A 21,121-nucleotide genomic window follows, 5' to 3' on the forward strand; every position below is an offset into this window, starting at 1 on the left:
ATAATCTAAAAAAATGTGCGCACGAGGGGGTTAGCTCCACTGAGCCAGTGAGGGGATGGGAATGCACAAACACGCAATTCACATAGTCCAATGATGCATGCACATGTTAAGTTCATTTTTCCACCTAACAAACAACTAAGTCAATGGCATATGCTACTGTGACAACTGGAGACACTGTGGGTCACTTAACTTATCGCCACAATGAAACCTCAATTGTCACGTGGGACCTATGCCGATCGAAGCCTCCAAGACCACTCAGTGGCAGACCCCTGATAACCAATACTACCATGACTGGCCTCTCCCACCTCCACAGAATCCGGTGTACTGATTACCCAACACCTAAACCCCTGTTGGTAAGGGTCGTAGCATAAGGGTGTGAAATCCTAGCCACAATATACTACATGCAAGTCCTATCGTCCCGAGAGGTAATCCGGGCGCATCAACTTTTCATCCGGTTTAGTGCCCGGTTACAAGACGGCACGGCGCATCTGATTCAACATGATATTCAACAAAATTTCTTCATAAAGGTATATAGTGTTCGGGGTTCCGACACCGGTACCCACCGGCACCGAGACCCATCAAGGTACAACATTACCAATCCACATTATAACAAATAGATATAAAATTATGCAATATGCGCAAACATGCTTATTAATTATAATGATTACATAGTATATAATGCAATAATAATAACAAGCCCAAACGACCAAACCCACTCACAACGTATACGCCAAGCACCACGATTATCAGTTGTCGCCTCGATCAAGCAATAAGCCACAAAAGTGAATATTTTAACCTATACAAAGAGTGGAATAAGGTTAAACGAGCGAAGGGAACGGATCCCCAAAAGGTCTCCCATAAACACTTAAGTATAAGGTTTCAGAGACGAAGTGGTTGTAGGAGTGGTTTCATGCCCAAATTCTGCAACCACATGTAAATCCTAGGAAACCGGGGGTTCGGGACAGTTTTAGTCAAGGTCGGATGCAGATGTGGTTTCAGGAAACTGAAACCGAGTGTAAATCCGAGCTTCACAGGGGCTCAGGACAATTTTTGTCAAGGTCGGATGCAGATGTGGTTTCAGAAAAATTGAATCCGAGTGTAAATCCGACCTTCACAGAATCCTTCTCGGGAAGGTAATTTCAGGGTGGTTTCTTGCAGGTCTGAAACCACACGTAAACCCTCACACCTTCAGGTCCAAAATCCGAAGGATTCCCCTCCAAGGACCCCATTTCAAGTGGTTTTAAAGCACAAGGACTTCTAGAAAACTCCATCCTAAGCTCATTAGGGTCCAACCTTAAATCTCCCAAATGGCAATGAGAACCCTCACATTAGAGCTCATAATGGAGTGAACTAACTCCACCATAGCTTGGCTTTAAAGCTCCATCTACTCCCTAGGTTCCAAGAGAGATCTAGGTCAATCTCTCCCATTACCCAACCCCTTTTAAAATCCAAAATAGAAGAAAGAAGAAGGTTCAATAGCTTACCTTCCCCCAAGATGAGAGCTCCACGATTTCTGGCCCAAGAGATGGGGTCTCCACCTTCCTCCAAGCCTCTCTCTCCTTCCTCTTTCTCTTTCTCTCCTCTTTCTCTCCTCTTTCTCTCCTCCACGATTTAGGGTAGAAGAGGATGTTGAAGGAGAAGTGATGTTCTCTCTCTCCCTCATGGACTCATTTATAATAAATGGGTATATGGGTACCTCTAGTCAAATGGGTCATGAGGCCTAATGGGTCAACCCATTAGTCCTATGTGGGTATGTGGATGGAATAACCCATCATTGGGTCAATAGGTTAAATGGGCCTGCCCACAACCTTAATTAGGGAAAAGCCCATTCTTACATGGGTTCATAAGAGATGGGTATAAGTCCCCAAATGTACTTCCTAAAGGTACGTGGGACCCGAACTTAAATTATTCCCTTCTCTCATGAAATAGCTCGAGCGGTTCAAGCCCGGACCCGCACTTCGAGGTTACCAAGGGAAGAATAATTAATAAGTCTTGAGGCTAGAACTTACTTTTCCCCCTGTCATGGTTTATTACCCATGACCCCGAACAGCTTCGCCACGGCAATGCTAAGCTCATCACCGAACGAAATATCCAGCTGAGGTGACGGTCCAGGATGCTCTCTCCTGAACTCCTCGCTTCCCGGGCTGGTACTTGGAGGGTAGTCGACGAAGTCGCCGTCCACGAACTTTCCCCACTAGCGGTTGAGGAATCTTTCCTCCACAGGCAAACCCGTGCTGTGGTCAACGATTTTGTAGCTAGGTTTGACCATCATGGAGAACAGGTCACCAGCATACATGGCAGCGGTATCTACACGTCACGAGAAGAAATGATATTTAATTATATCCCGGGGTACGGGTATAACACCCATCCTGCAGAAAGGCACTTCTAACCAAAGCAAGCAAGCATCCACAACACAGAGATATACGTGCTTCGGCAAATTGCCTACGTGCACGGAGTAATGGGCACTTGGACCTCAGCATCTACTCATCACTAATTTTCCCAGTATAAAACTGAGAAGCCGCACCCACGGCAGATGATGTTTCAGTCACACCTATGACTCAGGACATCTGACCTGCTTCTATCTCTAAGTATAGAGACAAGGGTGTTACCCCAATGGTTTTCCCAAGACCCACTGGTAATCAAGATCGTGTCCAGATGCAATCTGGACAACTCAATAAAAATAATTGGGCTTATACAAATGCCCTACAATGAAATCCACATAGCATAGGTCTATGGCAGTATAACCTAGCTAGCATATGCAATGGAAATACAGTATATCAAACACAACAGGCAATAAAGTGTAGAAAATCTCACAACCATGCACTGTCTTTGATCACTGATGTCCGGTGATGGAGTCTGGCAACTTTGGCGGCTCACTGGAATCTTCAATTTCTCCTAATTTGATGGAGAACTAAAATCTTCAAGTGTGCTCTGTCACTGGAGTCCTGGAGTGGTTCCTGGCAGTGTGGGAAACCACTGTCATCTTCCTTTTTTTTCTTTTCCTTCTATTTCCTTCCCTTTCTTTTCTTTTCTCTTCTTTTCCTTTCCTTTCCTTTCCTTTCCTTTTCTTTTTCTTTCTTTCGTCTTCCTGTCTTTCTTTTTGCACTAAACCTTCCTTCCTTCTTCTTCCTTTCTCCTTCTTCTTTCTTTTTCCTTTTCTCTTTTCCCTCTTCCTTCTTGGCTACAACCACCTAAAGAAGTTCTGGTTCTATGATTTCAGAATATCAATGGCATCAAGGAAGGGCTGGAGACATGAGATAGAGAGGAAGACTCAAATCATAGATGCATACAACACCTCTTAGGGCTTAGGGCTGCAACCCCTTTTTTTTCTTCTTCCTTCCTTCTCTTTTCCTCTCCTTTTCCTTCTCCCTTTTTCTTCTATTTTTCTCTACACGATTCTGAAGCTTCTTTTTCATTTTGGAGAAGAAGAAGAACCATTTCCCTCTTCTTTCTACAAAAGATCAAGTAAAAGACTAAATAACCCTTTTTAGATGGACCAATGGAATTTACATAAAAGGAATCTTCAATCAAGCATTGATTAAAGTACTTCTCTTAAGGTAGAGAGAGATTGGCACAGTTTCCAAAATACTTTTTGAAGAACCAATCAAAAGCTTTTAAATGGAATCAAAGACTTTTTGAAAAGCTTTTTAACTCATCCATTCACAGCCTTCACGTGGGAGAGTAATGATTTCCTTTTTTTGAAAATCTCTTCAACTTTGATAATTTCAAAAAGAGCCCCTCTAACCTCACTTATTTATGTCATCATAGACATTAATTATATTTATTTTCATTTAAACCCCTGAGACCAAAAAGTGATCTTAAGCTGCTGGCCGAGAGCAAAATTTGAAATCCAACTTTTCAGATTTGCTTCTAATTTGCGCATCCAAACGGAAAAAATCATAACTCCCTCATTTGAGGTTGGATTGACGAACCGTTTGAACCGATGGAAAGAAGACTCGACGAACTAAAATATTCATGTAGAATACTCCACCCAGTTCTATCAATATACCCTCCAAAAATACCGACGAACACGCTGCTAGTGCGAAAACCTATAAAATCAATATTCTTAATGCACCTAGCCTTCACCCAAGGCTGTATAAGGCATCCAAACACTGCAATGAACAATCTCATGCTGCCACATAATCCCCGGATGCTCCAGTATCATTGCCAACATGCCACGACACTGTCAAATGACCAAAAAGCCCCTGGATGACTCCCAAACACTATGGGACCTCTGTATACACTGCCATACCCCTGTAATGATATCACTGCCGTAGTGAACACTGTAAGAACTACTGGGGATGGTGAGGACAGAATCCAGTCACTGCCTGCACTGCCATAAGCATGTCCACTCAACTAGAATGCTGCTTGACTGGCCTGAGCGTTATAACTGCACCAAGATGCATTGTGTTGACCACAACAACACACATGCACTGTGTTGACAACAATGACAACCAACACACAGTCACTGCCATCTGCACTGTGTGTTCAACAAATCCACCTTCGGCATTGCCATCAGTAGATCACCTTTGGCATGACCATTTAGCAGGAAACCCTTAGAAAAAGCTCACACTTAGTGATCATTCTTCTGAGAGATTGAAGAAAGATACTGCCTGTCATAGTTCCATTGCTACAAAAATATCTAGGCCAGGGGATGGAATAACTAACAATGCATGACACCATTGCATTTGAATTCGCCTATTGGATTCTTTTTCTTTTGCAAACTTTATGCCAATGAAGAAAGCATTAAATTCAGCAATGTAATTTGTTTGAATCCACAAGTAATGAGAGAAACAACATTGAGAAGCACCTGCTGAATTTCTGAAAATACCATCTGTGCGTCCATGGTTTGGATTCCTCAAAGAACAACCATCAATATTTTGCGCCATTGAACTTCAATAATAATTTGAGAAGGGGAGTGAGAAAAATTTGCACTCAAATCTCACTTGATCATCATCATAACTTATTTTGAAGTTCTTCTTTTCCATTCAAATTTTCTTAGATTCCGTTCGTACTGGATGAGCAAGGGTAACTGTTAAGTCTCAACATGAGCAACCCGATCACGTTTGTTGAGCTCCTTCGTCTGTGTTATTTGCAAAAGGCATACTTTCAAAAAGGCGATTCAAGTTGGTGGGATGGGCTTTCTCCTTGGACAAGCACAGAACTTAGTGAAGTAAAACTGGGGTTGCGTTGCTTGCTTTACGCATCGTTTCTAACAAAGTTACATAGACTGGTTGGCCTAAAGTGTGAAAACTCCATTGGATCCTCCCTTTTCGGAATAAGAGAGATCAATGTTGAGTTGACTGCTTTCGAAATGTTGCCCTCCCTTTACTTTTTTGCCCTCTGAGGCAACACATTTTTTTTCTATAATGAGGGTAAATCTTGTCATTTCACTTAAATACTGCATTAAATAACATTCAATTTTTTGAAAACCCTTTTTCACTCATTCATTAAATAACTTTTGAGAATTAGACGAAGGGCAATTAAAAGAAAGTTACAACTTCTTAGTTCGCCACTTTGGTGACAATAAGTTGCACCCATAAGACAACTATAAGAATATATACTACTAGGAATTTTTATCTCCTACAATTTTGACACCCTCCAATTCCCCTACAATCCCTCACATGGGAGCTGAAGTAACCACTTACCCACTGCCTGGACACACTTCCCAAGGCAATGGGTAAATGGTCATTTCACTCCCATGTGAGGGATTGTAGGGAATTGGAGGGTGTCAGAATTGTAGGTGATAATGATCTATACTACTAGTAGGGGTGACAACTATAATCTTTTTATGATTGGGTTTCTATTCTTCAAACTCAATTTCGAGAAATACTGTATAAGAAAGATTTTGATATTATTTGGTTTTCTCTTATGTGGCAAATGAGGAAAACATGTAACCCAGCCATTTTCAATTATGTTGACCTATGTTGGGCATCTACCCTTTTGTGATGGATGGGCATATTGCTGCTCATTATTCTTGTTCTCTACCTCCTAGGCCTCCTGATCCTCTCATCCTTGTACTTCTTCCATTCATATGGATGGTGCTTGGTCTCTATGAAAGCAGGTGTAAGACTGTGTACATTATGATCCTTCCTAGCCCCATAGTGGTGGGAGCCTCGTGCATTCTGGTTAACCTTTTTTTGTTGTCATATCATGGTTCCATGACACTAACTGAGAAATGAGTTGTTGATCGGGCGAGTCATGAGTGGATGGTTGATCGGATCAACCATTCTTATATAGGCTACGTTTGGTATGCATTCTTGGAATGCATTCTAGGTCGATTTTGCGTTTTCGAATGATAAAAAATAATTGTTTTTATGGTCCAAGAATGCGAAATCGACCTAGAATGCATACGAAGTATATCTATAATATTGACGCTTAGTAGATTTACAAAACGACAATATTTCAAGGATTACAAACTGACAAAATTTTTAATTTTTTTTCTTTAAATGGTATACTAAAAAATTGCCTATTATTTTGTCTCACAGTAGATTATTATGAATCATAGTGTTAGATTTTTTATAAAAAATAATAATAACAAAGAATGCAAACTATAATAAGGTGTAACAATTTAGGAGTAAAATAATTACCCATAAGAAACTTGCTAATTAATTATTTTCAAGAGTATTAAAAAAATGCCACGTGCCGCATGATTTCGTTGAATCAACTAAACTTAATGTTTATATATAATATATATTCATGTTTGTCTTACTTATTCAAAATTTTTTTTTTTTTTTTAAAACTTTGGAAGTCCAAGGAAAAGCAAGTCAAGAGGGCTAAAAATATCTTACAATACAAACTTTCAAGTGGGACCCACTACAGTATTTTTCAATTTATTAGGCCCTACAGGTCCTTTCGTCAAAGTCTAATGCTATGTTTGGATATCAAGAAACGAAAAAATATAATAAAACGAAGGAGAAATGTTTTTCGTGGGGGAATGTACCCCCTACACCCAAATACATTGGGCGGTGGGGGGGTGGGGATGATCGCTTGCCCCATGAAATTGGTAGAAACCACCTTATTGATGACTTCATGTGCACCTCATTGGCTCCCGCACGTGCGTAGGGGCCACACTCCCCCATAGAGGATGCTCACCACTTAAACAAAAATCTTAATGACACAATGATTGATTTATGTGTCTAATCTCTCCTCAAATTCTTTTTTTTTTTTACTTTTTTTTTTTCATTTTTGGTATCTAAATATAGCCCAAGAGAAACTTGACTAAAACTACAAGAAGCCTTCTAATAACGAGCCTATTATTCACACTAGAAAAAATATTTTCTACAAGAGAGTATTATTGATAGAGGAAAGATTATTACCCATTTTTATCTTTGCCAGTTCGAGAGTGAAGATTGTAATTAAGTGTATGTATACGTGTTAAATAACATCTTCTGTTGTGAAATTTATAAAAGTAACAATAAAAATTGGACCAGGATCCTCTGCAGTACCGCACACCCGACGGTACTACAAAGAATTTTTATCCATAAAAACTACATTTTACTACAACTAATTGCTATCAACCATAAAAATACACAAGGGTGCACCAATGAAGTGCCATGGAAATGAGTTCGAATATGAGAGAGCAACGAGGTCATTTCATGTAAAGGATCTAGTGTACCCTCCCCAGGTGGCTCAAATAAGCTTTTCCCACATTAAATTCTGGTTCTTCAAACTATCAAAGGCAATTGTTTATTTGTCTGCTATTGAGAAAAAGCCTCTCTACATGGGCTACCTTTTGAGGCACATGGAATGCAAATTTTGATAAACCATTGGTTGCATGAGCATTGTACCAGTATATCCCTTAGAAATGTAATTTTTTTTTTTGATAAACCCTTGGAAATAGTTTAAATAATTAGTATGGCATCGTTCGATCTCTGTTGATACAACAGCTGATATCGATTCTTGACCAATACATATCGGTGTAACAATAAGGGCAAAGGGTAAAATTATTCAAAAAATTGAATTTTTTTTAAAAATAAGGCCAAAACCATCTGAATTAGACCAATTTGGACCAACCCAGATTGATATTACATTTGTATCGACAGAGACTGATACCAATATTAATTACTAAAACCATGCCTTGGATTATCCACATGTTAAATTTAAGATCCCATATTATTGATCATATGCTCCTTTTTCCTGAGCTCTAAATGTATCTTAATTCTCAAATGGTTGAATTCTCTAATTTTCAATAACATTTTTCCAAGCTATAACTCTCACATGGATGTGTATGTATACAGTATACTTGGGTTAGATTTTTTAGACGGCCAACAAACAAATATTACAATTGGAGTTAGGCAAGTGGGACCCATCTATTGGGCCCCAGGCCCATGCATATGACTTCAGTAGTTCAGTTGCTTCCTGCCATAAAATAATGGAGGTTTCTTCCTCCACTACTCTTTCTTTTTGACTCGTATGAGAAAAAGAGGTCTTCCTTGCGGGCAACCCAATAGAGAGAATCGTCCGAAAAAAAAAAAAACAAAAAAAAACCGCAGATAGTCTCGGAAGGGGTCAAATCTATGTCTTCTTTGGATCTTCTCTGCTCTGAACGAGATCAAGAGCATTTTTTTAATCTTACCCTTTGAAGGACCACATTGAAGGTACGCTTTTATTCATGTTCTCATAATCTTTGTGGGAGGATTCATTGTTTTCTATTTTCATTTTCGATTACATGCTCTTTTTGAATGATCTGGGTCTTTGAATGGGGGTATCTGCTATTACCTGCAACGGAAAACAAAAAGAGAAAATGTAATTTGTGAGGTATTGGAAAGCAGGAGGAAGGAATTGTTTGTTTAATTGGTTGATCAGCAAAGTTTTTATGATCTTATGATTTATATTAGTGGTGTGATTCTTTCTTCTATTTAGATGTTTCTTTGATTCATTCTTTATTGTTATCTTCTGTTTGATAATTGATATGATGGTTTGAACGAAATGGAATTTCAAAAAACTAGATGCCCTTCCATTATGCTACAGTCATTGCCGTATTATGGTGGTTGAAATGTTATGGCTTGAATTTTATGGGTTTTCTGTTATGTTTTTTAATCCTAATTTTTATCTATTTATTATGACTAGCTCGTCAGTTTCGTTCCTTTGTGCTTTGTAAGTCACTTCTTGCTGGGAAGTGAAAAGCCCATGGGGGCCTCAACCCAAATCTCCTCTACCAGCTAGTTGGCAATGAGGTCAGATCTGAGATTTGTCTTTTCATTTTGGAGAAGGGGAAATAGCTGCTTCCTATAACACCTATAGACCTGACTTCCCCATTTATTCTCTCAACTCAGTGATTAACCTCTAATATATGGTTCATAACCTCTACCCCTTGTAATGACCAGGTTACTCCTTTTGAAAGAAGATTTTATTCATGAACAAGAGCCAATGAGGATGGTTAAATTAATGGTTCGTTTTTGGAGAAAGGCCCAATGCTTCTTTTAGAAACTTTGCCAAAATTTTGGATTACTTATTGGTGAATTTTACATTATCATATCTGAATTACAATAAAGTTGCTCTTCACTGTTTTGAAGTGTTATATTCACTGAAAGTTATAAAGACTGTTCACTTTTGGGATTTTATTTTGATGAACGGAGTACTTCCTCAGCAGTATTTTGAAATCCAATTGGAGCTTTATTGAGAAGTAGCTAAAGAACGAGTATGGGTTGTGTAGTTTTTGACTCTAAATATCCTGGAATGATGTTATTGGAAGTTATAATGGAGTCTTTAGGGGATATATATAATATCCTTTCAAAATGGGAATGGTGATTGAGATTTGGAAGATGATTGGAGTCAACTGCATAAATTAGGTGAGACTTAGTCATATTCATGTAGATTGATTTAGCGCTATGATATTTTGAAGATGCAAGATCTTTGTTCTTGTGTTGCAAGACTTAATAGAGCGGTTGGGGGCACAAATGGTTTTCTGCATATCTTGATGCATCAGAATTTGGAAATTGTTCGAGCCTTTGAGGAAAATCAACCTGATCATAAAGTTTTATTTATTGGGTAATCAGGACAAAGTTCAATAAATGCAAAACATATAGATAATCATATAATCATGCTGAATTTTTACTTATCCAATCTTTAATGTAGGATATACTAAATGGTGGGTCATTGATCTGTTATGTAGAAGCAAGATTTCCAAATCCCACGAAGAGTAGGAATAGAGATTTCCACTTTGAGTAGGACTGCAATAAGGAGCTCCGAAAAGCAACAAAAAGAGTAGAATTTGAATTGAGGACTGTACTAGATAGACAAAAATTCAAGTAAGATTAAGAAAACTGGTAATATCTCAGGAAACTAAGAAATTCAGATTAGGGTTTTGGAGCAATTTAGTTAGTTAAAATCTAATGATCATATCGATCTGAGATTTGAACAGAAGGTTCAGTAGAGTCAACTTTACGATATTGTTTAGCCGGATTTGAAATCTCAGTTAATATGCAAAGTATGATTTACCCTTTTGCCTAATCGGACTTCAAAAGTAGGGTTGCAGAGAATATAATACATAATAAAGAACTTGAAATATGAAGTAATCATAATTGAATTTAACTAAGAAATAGCTTGCGGATTTTCAAAGAGGAAGTAACACTAGAACTAAATAGCAGTTTCAGATCAAAGAAAGAGAAGAATTGCAGAGTATAACTCAGACTATAGAGGTAAAGCTTTAATCTCACCTGACTAGTGACTGTTGTAAAAATGAAATTACTCTCTGAAACTTCTGATAATTATGCTGGACCTTGAATGACAGAACTAAGAAAGGAAAAAAAGAATTGATTGAGAATCTATCTAATCCAGTTACGGAATCGGCCTTTGCTTAAATAGAAATCCATCGACATAAGAAATCTCCTACTTGGACTAGGAAAACCTGCAATTTCCAAGTAAAGCTTACAAATTAAAGAAAAAGACTAGGTTAATACTGATATGAAACTGAAAAGAGGCAGAAAGAATAAAAGATCTTACAGCTTAAGCTGTTAAGCCTTTTCCCTCCTTTTGTTTCCCACGTGTGGAAGTGGAGGGGCCTTTTTCAACTATCTGTGATGCAGTGTCACCCAGGAATAATAGAAGGGCTAGGAACTAGCGTATGCTAGTTTTCCTAGTTCAAGGAGTTCTTTAGTCCAAGTTGTGGTCTCAGTTTGTTTATTTTTTATTTTCTATTTCAGTTATATGTAAGTCCAAGATTCAATAAGCATTTCTAGTCGGGTTTTCCTTTTGCAACTAATGTTATTGATAAAAGGAGTGCAAAAGTAAGTTGCGTCAGATCAGGTTTTAGCTTTCTTTATTGTATTTTATTTCAAAACTAATTTCCAAATTGATAAGATTCAGTACTGAAATCTGTGAATAGGTTGGAAGGCCAGAGGCCCTTATTCCATTATTTCTTCCTTCAACTTTGTGCTGTGTGGACTCACAGCCGACTTAGGTGGACTCTCAAGTCTCTAGTTTCCTTGGTGACTCTCCAAGGGCTAACTCTCAGGTTTCCTTGGTGACTCCGGGGTCCAATCTTGCAGGTGGACTTCTGTTCTTCTATCCTTGTTTCTTCTTTTATTTTCAGGTCAGTTCTCTAATCCTCTTTAGTAGCTAACATGCCTACTGTTTTCACTTGTTTTTCTGAGTTCTTAGATTGCTCATATCTCTCTTATTAATCATCAGTTAGCTCCATATTCGTTTTGGGAGCTTAATTTGCAAGTGTTAAGATTCTAGGGGTATTTTGGGTGTTTCTATTTACTTTAGTTTTCTCTTTGTAAGGCTGCGCAAGATATGTGTGTGCAGAGCAGGTGTTGTTGATCTGAAAAGGATCCGTTTTCACACTCAGAGGAGGGTAATCCTCAGTGATCTACCGATTTGCAGGTAGTCTTCTGCTATGAGATATGTAGTTGCCGGAGATGGCAAGGTCTTATAAGAAAAGAAAAGAAGAACAAGAAAAGGAACACTTATACATATATCTAAGTGTCATATACCTTTACAGATAGTCGGAGATGAGTTCTCCTCTTTCACTCTGCTGCAGATCGGAGAATAGAAGCGACGATCAGGAGTAGAAAACAGTGTCGTGACCGAAGGATTCGCGTTGACCTGTCTGAGGTTGGAAATCCTCATCAGTGTCCAGATGGTTGTTGTGTTTGCCCATCTTACGCTTGGAACTTTCATCGACAGTGGGAGTACTGTGGGGAAAGGCTTCTGATTCTGAGTCTATGGAAGAGTCAGAAGAGGAAGATGATTCTTTGTGAATCTCATCTTCGTTATCAGTCTAGTCAAATTTTTTAATGAATTGCAGGACATCACCTTGGAGCGAACCACTAAGGTATTCCAGGAATTTGTCTGCTTTCCAAGTAGCTTTATTATTCGCAATTAAAATGGCAAAAGTTTGTGCCCATTCATTAATCGCTTTATCATAGTCTTTAATAGCTATGTGGGTAAGGTCTAGGTATGGTCCACCTGAAGATGGGTATTTTTGTCCCCCTGTATATTTTTACTTATATATATATATATATATAATATAATATAAGGGGGAGAGACCTGCTGCAATACATATAAGAATTAGCCGCAGGTAGCCTCCCACGACTTGGGCTGTCTCTCTTCTCTTCTTTCCCTTTACTACTAAGAGTGTGTGGGATGACTTGAAGGACACCTATTCTTAGGAGAAGAATATGACCCATATCTATGACCTTTATGAAAAATTGTTTCAAGTTCAGCAATCTGACAAGTCTCTCAAGGATTACTATAGTGCCTTTAAAGGCATGGTTGAAGAGCTGAATGTTTTTCAGCCCCTTACCACTGATATTGAGAAGCTCAAGGCCCAACGCAATGAATTCTTTGTCTGTAAATTCTTGGCTGGTTTGAACTCTGACCTGAAAGCTGTGAAGAGTCACCTACTTACTGGCGAGTCAGTCTCTACACTCACTGATGCATATTCTTGCCTTCAGAGGATTGTCTCTCATGCAAAATCTAATTCCTCTTTTAAGGACAGCTTTGCATTTACTGCTGGTAGTGGCCGTGGTTTAGGGGGAGGCCGTGGTTCTGGTGCCTGGAGTTCTGGTGGACAGCATACCAATCGTTCTTCTCGACAATGTTCTTATTTGGCAAGCTTAATCACTCTGTTGAGACTTGCTGGGCTAAGCATGGCAAGCCAGAGTTGGCACACCAGTTAGCCCATCATGCAGTGTCTGATGGTGGTAATAATACAATGTCTTCTAGTGATACCATACCAGGGACCTCCTTAGGTGATTCATCTGACAATTGTGATGATATTTCTCAAATATTACAACGTTTATAGAGTCTTGAGACATCCACTGCTACATCTACTGGGACTTCTACTTCTACTACTACCTTAGCTCATGCAAGTACACCTACCTTCTTTACTACTACCTCTACTCCATAGATCATTGATTCCGGGGCTTCTGCTCATATGACTAGTAAGTCCTCCCCGTTTTACCACTAAGAATACTTCCATGTCTGTAACTCTTGCTAATGGCTCTTCTATCTCTGTTTCTGGTCATGGTACAATGTTCTCTACCTCCTTAATCCATCTTTCCTCTGTTTGCATGTTCTTCAATTTCCTTTAAGTTTACTTTCTGTTAGTCAGTTAACTAAGTCTCTAAATTGCTCTGTAATTTTTTTCCCATCTCACTGTGACTTCCAGGATCTTCAATGTGGAAGACAATTGGTGGAGGGCATGAAAAAGATGGATTGCACTACCTCAACCATGCTGCCCCGACTTCTTTTGTTGCTGCCCATACCGTTGGTGGTGTGACTCCCTTCCAGTAGCATTGTCGGTTAGGTCATCTGTCTTTGTCTAGATTGAAACTCTTGTTTCCTAATTTCAAGTCTTTGTCTAGCTTAGAATGTGAAGCCTGCGAGTTGGGAAAGCATCATTGTGCTTCCTTTCCTTCTCGTTTTATGGCTCGTAGTCCACCTTTATTTTCTTTAGTCCATTTAGACATTTGGGGTCCTTGTCGAGTGAGAAATAGACATGGGTTGATGTATTTTGTCTTTTTTGGACGATCTTTCTCGTCTCACTTGGTTGTACCTCTTGAAGTATCGTTCTGAATTTGTATCTGTGTTTCAAAATTTTTATAATGAATAAAGACTCAATTTGGTATCCCAATCAAAGTTTTTTTATTTGATAATGCTTTGGAGTATGCTCAAAAAGATAGTTATGATTTCGCATATGATCTCTTTGTTTACGGCTCTTTCTTCCTTCTCTGATTGCTATTTGTTTTCCATATGGTGGAAGGTTGATTTGGTTTAGTAATCAGATTTCTCTACTCCCCTTTTTCAATTTGAGTTTATTGTTGCCCGTGGCATGATTTACCAAACCAACTGCTCTTTATACTCCATAACAAAATGGGGTGTTGGAGCGCAAAAACATACATTTATTAGAGGTAGCCCGTGCTATTATGTTGCATATGCATGTTCCTAAGCAATTTTGGTGTGATGCAGTTTTAACTACTTGTTATTTAATAAATTGCTTGTCATTTTCTGTTCTTGCCGATAAGTCTCTGTTTTCCTTTGTTTATCCTACTTTACCCCTCTTTTCTTTACCTCCTCGTGTGGTTGACTGTGTGTATTTTGTATACAATTTGCATTCTCATTCTGATAAGTTGTCCCTTCGGTCCACTAAGTGTGTTTTTTGGGCTACCCTCGTACTCAAAAAGGCCATAGGTGTTGTGATTCGGTTACTCAGAAATATTTTGTGAGTGCCAATGTATCCTTCTTTGAGGGTACTTTTTGTTTCTTCCAGGCATGTTCCTCTGGGGATGAGTGGACCACTCTTCACACTCTTGAGCCTCCTCCTATTCCCTCCTTAATTCCTTTCACGCCACCTATACAGGTATAGTAGTGACAGAACAAATCGGTGCCTCTAGGGGAGGCGTCTACTGCTCCAGTTGCTTTACCTCCTGCATCATCTTCTTCTGTTGGTGGAGCTCCAGGTCCCTCTTTATCTGATGACTTACCAGTCACCCTGCGTAAAGGTACACGCTCCTGTTCTCAAAAGTCTATGGTTGTGTATCCTATAGATCAATATGTTTCCTTGTCTCATCTTCCTTCTTCTATTCATAGTTTGCGTTATCCCTCTCTACTAATAGTAGTCCTAAGAATCATACTGAAGGTCTCCATCTTCTTGGTTGGAAAGCCACTGTGGATGTTGAAATGGATGCTCTTTTGACCCGTAACACCTGGAGTTTGGTAGATCTGCCTCTTGGTAAGGACTTGGTTAAGTGTCGCTGGGTTTATACTATTAAGTACCACCTTGATGACTCTGTTGAGTGGCTGAAAACCCGTCTGGTTGCCAAAGGGTATACTCAAACTTCTAGGGTTGTATACTTCGAAACCTTCTTTCCTGTTGCCCGGTTGAATTCGGTTCGCCTGCTTATTTCCCTTGTTGTTAACTTTGATTGGCCATTATTTCAGCTAGACATTAAAAATGCCTTTCTTTATATTGATATGGAGCAACCTCTAGGGTATGTTGCTCAGGGGGAGAGTAGTGGTCATATTTGCAGATTACATAAAGCCATTTATGTCTTTAAACAGTCTCCTAGGGCATGGTTTGGGAAGTTCAGTGCCATTGTTATCTCTTGTGGTTTTTCATAGTGGTACTCTGATCACTTTGTCTTTGTTCCTCACCAAAGGGATAGATTAATTGATTTGATTGTTTATGTGGATGATATCATCTCTAGTAATGATGTGGTTGACATTACAGAGGTAAAAGAGTATCTACAACAACATTTTTTTTTTCAACCAAGGATTTAGGTTAGCTTCACTATTTCCTTGGTAATGAGGTTGTGAGAAGCAAAAGAAAGTATGTCTTAGATCTCCTATTTGACACTGGTATGCTTGCGTCAAAACTGGTGGATGTTCCTATGGACCCTCATCAAAAGTTTGGGGTTGATGATGGTGAGCCTCTCAAAGGTGTGCATCAGTACAATAGCTTGATTTGGAAGTTGATATATTTTAAAGTCACCAGGCTAGACACTTCTTTTGCAGTTGGTGTTCTTAGCCAGTTTATGCAGTCTCCTCAGACTCATTGGGATGCCGCTGATCATATCCTTTGGTACCCCTAGTAAAGGGCTTGTTTATCGACCCAATAAGCATATACAATTGGTTGCTTTCTCTGATGCTGATTGGGTTGGTTCGGCCAGTGATCGTCATTCTACTACAAGATATTGTACTTTTGTTGGAGGTAACCTAGTTACATGGCGTAGTAAGAAACAAACCACAATTGTCAGGTCTAGTGCATAGTTGTCACGGCGTCACGGCGATCCAAGTCTGTGGAGGGGTGTCACGTCGATATATCGATATGTCGCTCGCCATGGCAACGCCATGGCGAGCATGTCGACCATGCTTTATTTTTTATTTTCTCTATTTTTAATGTGTTAATAGATGTATACTCAAGCCATGTTTTATTTTTTCTCTATTGTTTCTCAAGTTTTAAGAAGAAAATTCAGAAATCGAAGAAGAAATCGAAGAGGGAAAGAAGAAATCGAAAGAAATCGAAGAGGGAAAGAAGACAGGAAGAAGAAATCGAAGAGGGAAAGAAGATAGGAAGAAGAAATCGAAGAGGGAAAGAAGAAATCGAAAGAAATTGAAGAGGGAAAGAAGAAATCGAAGAGGGAAGAAGAAATCGAAGACAGGAAGAAGAAATCGAAGAGGGAAAGAGAGACAGGAAGAAGAAATCAAAGAGGGACGCCATGCAACCCTCTCCAGCGCCAGGACGCCATGGCGACGCCAGGACGCCATGGCGACGCCATGACAACTATGGTCTAGTGCTGAAGCAGAATACAAGGCTATGGCTCACACTATTGCCGAATTGATGTGGCTCCGTTTTCTTCTCCTTGAGATGGGTTTTCCTGTGCCTACTCCTATGAAGATGTATTGTGACAACCAAGCTGCTATATATATTGCAAGTAATCCGGTCTATCACGAGCGGACCAAGCATATTAAAGTGGATTGTTACTTTGTTCGGGATGCAGTTTTAAAGAAGCTTGTTGAGACTTCTTTTGTTTCTTCCAAAGACCAGTTGGCTGACATGTTTACTAAGTCTTTGTTTGTTCCTAGTTTTCGGACTTGTTGTAACAAGCTGAGCATGGGTGATGTCTATGCTCCAGCTTGAGGGGGAGTTGAGATTCTAGGGGTATTTTGGGTCTTTCTATGTACTTTAGTTTTCTCTTTGTAAGGCTGCGCAAGATACAGGGGTATTTTTGTCCCCCTGTATATATTTTTTATATATATAAGGGAGGGACCTATGGCAATACATATAAGAATTAGCTGCAAGCAGCCTCCCACAACTTGGGCTGTCTCTCTTCTCTTCTTTCCCTTTGCCTTTTGGTTGCAGGATTCTGGTTCTCTAACAGTAAGGTTTATTTGGAAGGTGCAATTGTTTTAGGTTTCCTAGTTCAACTAGGAGTGATCCATGGTGGTGTGGATAGATCTACAAGCTGAGGTGGATTCCTTAACTGGATTTGGTGGATTCTAATCAATTCTTCGCTTCTTTTCTTAGTGTTGTGCCCTGTTTTTGTGGGTTTTACACTAACAGTTCAATAGCTTCCCTCCCGGGACCCTGCATAGGTGGGACCAGCACTGGGTAATGGCCCTTTTTAGTTCAACCTCTCCTATCTTTCCTGGAGACATTCTGATCTGTTTGAGCAGATAGATCAGATACATCAGAGGGCTCTACATGAGTTTTATGGTCACAGATCATTATTTTCAAAGATTCATCCTTAATTATCCCTAATCTTCCTTTATTATGGTCTGCTATTTTTCCTTAGTTAATTCTGTTTTCTTATTCTGATCATCAACATTCCTTTGTTTAGTCTTAGTCCCATTCTACAGCTGTTCTCTATTTTAATTTTGTTATGGAGATTCCACCCTGCAGGTCCTATCCACTAATTCTTAATTCTAGGGTTTAAGGGTACTGATTTGCATTAATCTGCCTTTCTTCTGGCAATAATGCTTTGGGCAGAGTACCTCATTTATTGGCACTAGGTTTTCTTTCTAATGAATTTATGCATATGGGCCCCTTTACAATCATTTATCTCTGTACAGCCATTTTAGATCTAAGGACTCCTAGGTCTTGGAAACCAATGTAGATCTATTGTTTTCTCCAAGTTTATTCAATATTTTATCCTGTCTTTCTAGCAGATAATATGGCATAAATACTGTATTCTCTGTTTCTTTGCATTTCTTGTAATGATTAAGTTTCTTCTGTTTTCTTATTTGCTTCATCACCCTCACACCACTTGATAGTTGTCTGGATAATGGAAGCAATTACAGTTGTTCACACAATGAATTAAGTATTAGTCTTTAAATTGCCAGTTAGCATTAGTGAGAGGTAATCAGATTCACATCTTCAAATTGGTGCTGTGAGAAACTTGTTGTATAAGCTTAAGATTAGTGTGTGATACCGTGCTTAGTTAGACTAGAACTCAGTTACTTGTGGCTGGAAAAGAATATGGTTTACGTATCATTCAATTTGGTTTATTATGATTATTTTTTAATTGACTTTAGTTTGCAGTAGGGTTTCTCCTCATTTATGACGTGCCATGCAACTTGGGGTGTTCTTTGATCACTATCTTGTTCTATATTTCTTAATATATTAAACTATGGTTACGTTTTGTTGCAAACTTTTGTATCTTCAATCATGTACAATTATTTCTAGAGCCCCCCCCCCCCCTCTTGCGCGTGTATGTTTAACTTCATTTAGCCATCACAGAGTTGTAGATGGCAATCATCAACCCAAAAATTGCATCATCAACTATGGATGTTGCAGTTCGGATTGCCTTGTGCAAGAAGAAGGCTGATGAACCAAATCTTACTCAATCCGATCTTCTGAAATGGCTTCAAGACGTTTACAATATAAAGGTGACCCAAAGTACAATTTCCAATACTCTTAAAAAATCAAGGGAGCTTTTAGACAAAGACATTGGTCGTCCATGTCCAACTATGGATTACAGGATTCGAATTGCCTTATGCAAGAAGAAAGCTGAAGAACCGAATCTTACCCAACATGATCTTCTTAAGTGGCTCCATGAAGTGTACAATATCAAGGTCACCCAAGGTACAATTTCTAATACTCTTAAGAGGTCAAAAGAGCTTTTAGAGCAAGAAAATCATCCCCCAAACCTTAATGTTAAACGTCAGAAAGCTGTAAAGTATCCAATGATGGAGCAAGCACTTTATGAATGGTTTGTTTCTTATGAGAATGAAGTTGACTTAAATGGAGAATTGATAAAACAGAAAGCAAAGGATTTCTTATTTAAGTTTTATCCAGATGCTAAGGCTTTTGAATTTTCTAATGGATGGCTTCAAAGCTTCAAGAAACGTCACGGGATTAAATTGTTTCGGAAGCACAAGGAAAGAGGATCTGTTGATATGGTGCAACTTGAAACAGAGCTTCCTCGTATCCGTGAAGTGCTTGATCAGTACAAATGGGATGACATTTATAATATGGATCAGACTGGATTGTTTTACCGGATGCAGGTATGATCAGCTACATGTAACTTTGTAATTAGGCCTAAAATGCCAATCTAAGCCACTCTTTTTTTCCTATCCTTCAGGCAGACAGTTTTTTAGCCACTAAACAACTTGAGGGCAGAAAAGCAATCAAGGAACGTATCACAGTTGTCCCATGCTGCAATGGCGATGGTTCCGCTAGGTTGCCTTTGTGGGTGATTGGGAAGTTTTCAAGTCCACACTGTTTAAATAATGTAAATCTTGAGAATCTTGGGTGTATATATCGTGCAAATACCAAGGCATCAATGACAGTTGCCCTATTTATTGAGTGGCTGAAATGGTTTGACAGTCGAATGCATGGAAGAAATGTTCTCCTCATTTTGGACACAAGTAGTACTCTTGTACCCTTAAGAGACATTCCACAACTAGAGAACACTCAAGTTTTCTACCTTCCAGCTAACACCACTTCAAAAATTCAGCCTCTAGATGTTGGGATTATCAAGAGCTTGAAAGCTTGCTATCGAAGGCGTTTCAACCAAAAACTTCTTCGTGCTTTGGAAATTGGTGTGGACCTTACGACTGTTCGTCCAATCAATATTCTTGAAGGTATTGGGATGTTAGTTGAAGCATGGGAGAAAGATGTCAAGCATTCAATACTAGTAAATTGTTTTCATTACTGCAAAATTAAGTCCATGTCTCTTCAAGTGGATGTAACTGAAGAAATGTTAGAAGATGCAGAAGTAATGTCTGAACTAATGGAGCAAATCCATCAACTACCTTACTCTAGCCCCATGGATATCAAGGATTTTATTAATTATCCAAGGGAGAGTGATGTAGCATATTTTCCAACAGAGCTCGAAATAGTTCAGGCAATTGGGTCACATAATGGGGAGATTGAAAGCCAAAAGGCTCCCAGCTCCGAGGACCAAGAAGATGATAGTGAAGAGCTTCCCGAGCTAAAGCCAAGTGAAGTAACTAACATGCTTAGTCTTTGTGAGGGATTCTTTTTGCAGCAAATGGAAAACCAACAGCAAAATATTAAAATGATTCGGGAGTTGATATTTAATGTACAGCATCGCAAATAAAGGGTTTCGACCTGCTCTTGTGTAACGTAAATTTGAGGTTAGATGTATAATGTAAGTGAATGTTAATAGTATGAAGAGCTCACTAAATATTGGTACATAGGTTTCTTAGTCTTGCATCTTTGTCTCAACATCGATATCGCATCTTTTAAAATACCTAGGTTATAAGTCTTAAGTAAGATTACAGCTAATACTAGTGTATAAGTATTTTGTTGCATCAGTATATGTAAAAATAAATTCTTGATGAGCTATTACATGTACATATGTTTTCCTATGTTGTAAATATGTTACTATCTTGTATTTATTCTGCTTATGTAAAACATTTTGAAATTTATCAATTATTTAACCAAGATATGTTTGCTATCTTAGCAGCCTCACTCTCTTCAGGCCCCTTGTACATTATGGTTTGGCTTTTACATTGACCTGTAAGTTCTCTCTCTCTCTCTTTTTTTTTTTTTGTGGAGAGATGGGGCTATGCATAAACCTTATACAAACAAAGATTACAATCCTAGGTTGGGGGGAGTGCTGTAGCTAATGCAGCATTCTTTCCTCTAATATTAAGCACTTTAATGTTTTTTTCTTAAAAAATATGGGTTGGCCCCACTGGC

General features: G+C 38.9%; 1 protein-coding gene across 4 annotated transcripts; it reads left to right on the forward strand.

Annotated features, from left to right (window-relative positions):
- The first annotated feature begins 8,496 nt into the window (after positions 1–8,496).
- Positions 8,497–20,587, forward strand: LOC122644642 (ARS-binding protein 1-like). Of its 4 annotated transcripts, XM_043838026.1 has the most exons (5): positions 8,503–8,600; positions 17,855–17,964; positions 18,692–19,036; positions 19,250–19,458; positions 19,536–20,587. In XM_043838026.1, exons 3-5 carry the CDS (start codon positions 18,700–18,702, stop codon positions 20,514–20,516), a joined length of 1,527 nt encoding a protein of 508 aa, XP_043693961.1. In that variant the 5' UTR covers positions 8,503–8,600; positions 17,855–17,964; positions 18,692–18,699; the 3' UTR covers positions 20,517–20,587. The 4 variants fall into 4 exon arrangements, with proteins under 4 accessions (XP_043693957.1, XP_043693961.1, XP_043693959.1 ...); XM_043838024.1 differs by having other exon boundaries at positions 18,694–19,458; XM_043838022.1 differs by lacking the exon at positions 17,855–17,964 and having other exon boundaries at positions 8,497–8,600; positions 18,692–19,458.
- Positions 20,588–21,121: the final 534 nt, after the last annotated feature.

Source organism: Telopea speciosissima, chromosome 11, assembly GCF_018873765.1.
Source record: "Telopea speciosissima isolate NSW1024214 ecotype Mountain lineage chromosome 11, Tspe_v1, whole genome shotgun sequence".
Lineage (NCBI taxonomy): Eukaryota > Viridiplantae > Streptophyta > Magnoliopsida > Proteales > Proteaceae > Telopea > Telopea speciosissima.

Bases quoted from the DNA above. Each gene is read 5' to 3' on its own strand.
- LOC122644642 (XM_043838022.1), top strand. From the start codon at position 18,700: ATGGCAATCATCAACCCAAAAATTGCATCATCAACTATGGATGTTGCA. The intron at 19,459-19,535 runs GTATGATCAGCT...CCTATCCTTCAG, and splicing joins GATTGTTTTACCGGATGCAG to GCAGACAGTTTTTTAGCCAC.